General features: G+C 33.8%; 1 protein-coding gene across 25 annotated transcripts in view; it reads left to right on the plus strand.

Annotated features, from left to right (window-relative positions):
- Huwe1 (HECT, UBA and WWE domain containing E3 ubiquitin protein ligase 1) overlaps positions 1-1,249 on the plus strand; it is a 200,895-nt gene that overhangs the window by 117,342 nt on the left and 82,304 nt on the right. For all 25 annotated transcript variants that reach the window (XM_031369185.1, XM_031369177.1, XM_031369166.1 and 22 more), the window contains one exon: positions 934-1,011. In XM_031369185.1, coding sequence (XP_031225045.1) covers positions 934-1,011 — 78 coding nt within the window. The remainder of the gene's footprint in view (positions 1-933; positions 1,012-1,249) is intronic.

Raw genomic sequence — 1,249 nt, forward strand, 5'->3', positions numbered from 1 at the left:
GCTTTTTCTGCATGTTAAGACTTTATAGGTTTGTGCGATGTCTGTTACTTGTTTTAGTCCTTGCCTTTATCAAGGTTGAGATTTGAAATGTTAAGAGTTGCAAATTCACCTGGTAGAGGTGGTGCATGCCTTTAATACCAGCAGTTAGGAGACAGGGGCAAGCGGATTTCTGAGTTCACGGCCAGCCTGCTCTATAGAGTGAGTTCCAGGACAGCCAGGGATATACAGAGAAACCCTGCCTCAAAAAAAAAAAAAAGAATTTGAAATTCTTATATTTTGAATGGTAGATGTACATGTTGAACCAAATTTTAAAAAGGTAAACAATGATAGTGTCATTGTTTTCTTTCTAAGGAATGTTGTAATGGACAGGGTGCTATCATTGTAGTTTAATATGTCATATTACTTTCATAGAATTACATAGAAAGATGTGCTTTAAGGGTGTAGATTTTTTGATTTGTTGTGTGCCAATGCAGAAAACCATGAAACATGTTCTAGAACGGTACAGAAAGGACTTTTTGAAGTAATAGAGAAAGTATCCAGAAGGAGGCTGGTAAAAGTTTTCAAAAGAATGCCCCTTTTCATTCTTCAGCTAATACCAAAATTTTGACCCTGATACTTGTTCTCCATTGTTTATTAAAGTTATATGCATTATTATTTGGCAGAATTGACCTCACCACAAGAATAACAAGATAACAAGATTTATGTTTTACAGAAAGAGTAACAGTTAACCTAGATGTTGAAAACTTAGATTCAGAGCTCTAAAGTCTAGCCTTCTGATTATGCTTCTAACAAATGTCATCTGAAATATGATCAAAGCAAGGGATTAAAGACACTTGATACAGAATCTACTACATTTAACCATGTGTTTGAGGAAAGCATTGGAGATATCTATGTCTAAAATCAATTTAAGCACTTATTGTCTTTTATACACAGAAATATCCACCCAGTGCAACCACACTACACTTTGAATTTTATGCAGATCCTGGAGCTGAGGTCAAAATTGAGAAGAGGGTGAGTCTGGTTATTTTGTTGTTGTTTATAGACTCTTAGTTTAAATGAGAGGTTATTTTGTTCTGTATCACTCCCCTATGAAGTTAGATTTACCTAGAAGCTTTTCAGGAATAAATATTAATCATATGCCTATTTCTCACATCAAGTATTTTTTTATAATTTTTTTCTTTATTATTAGATATTTTCTTTATTTACATGTACATTTCTCCATTCCCAGTTTCCCCTCCAAAAAACAAAG

Source organism: Mastomys coucha, chromosome X (genome assembly GCF_008632895.1).
Source record: "Mastomys coucha isolate ucsf_1 chromosome X, UCSF_Mcou_1, whole genome shotgun sequence".
Classification (NCBI taxonomy): domain Eukaryota; kingdom Metazoa; phylum Chordata; class Mammalia; order Rodentia; family Muridae; genus Mastomys; species Mastomys coucha.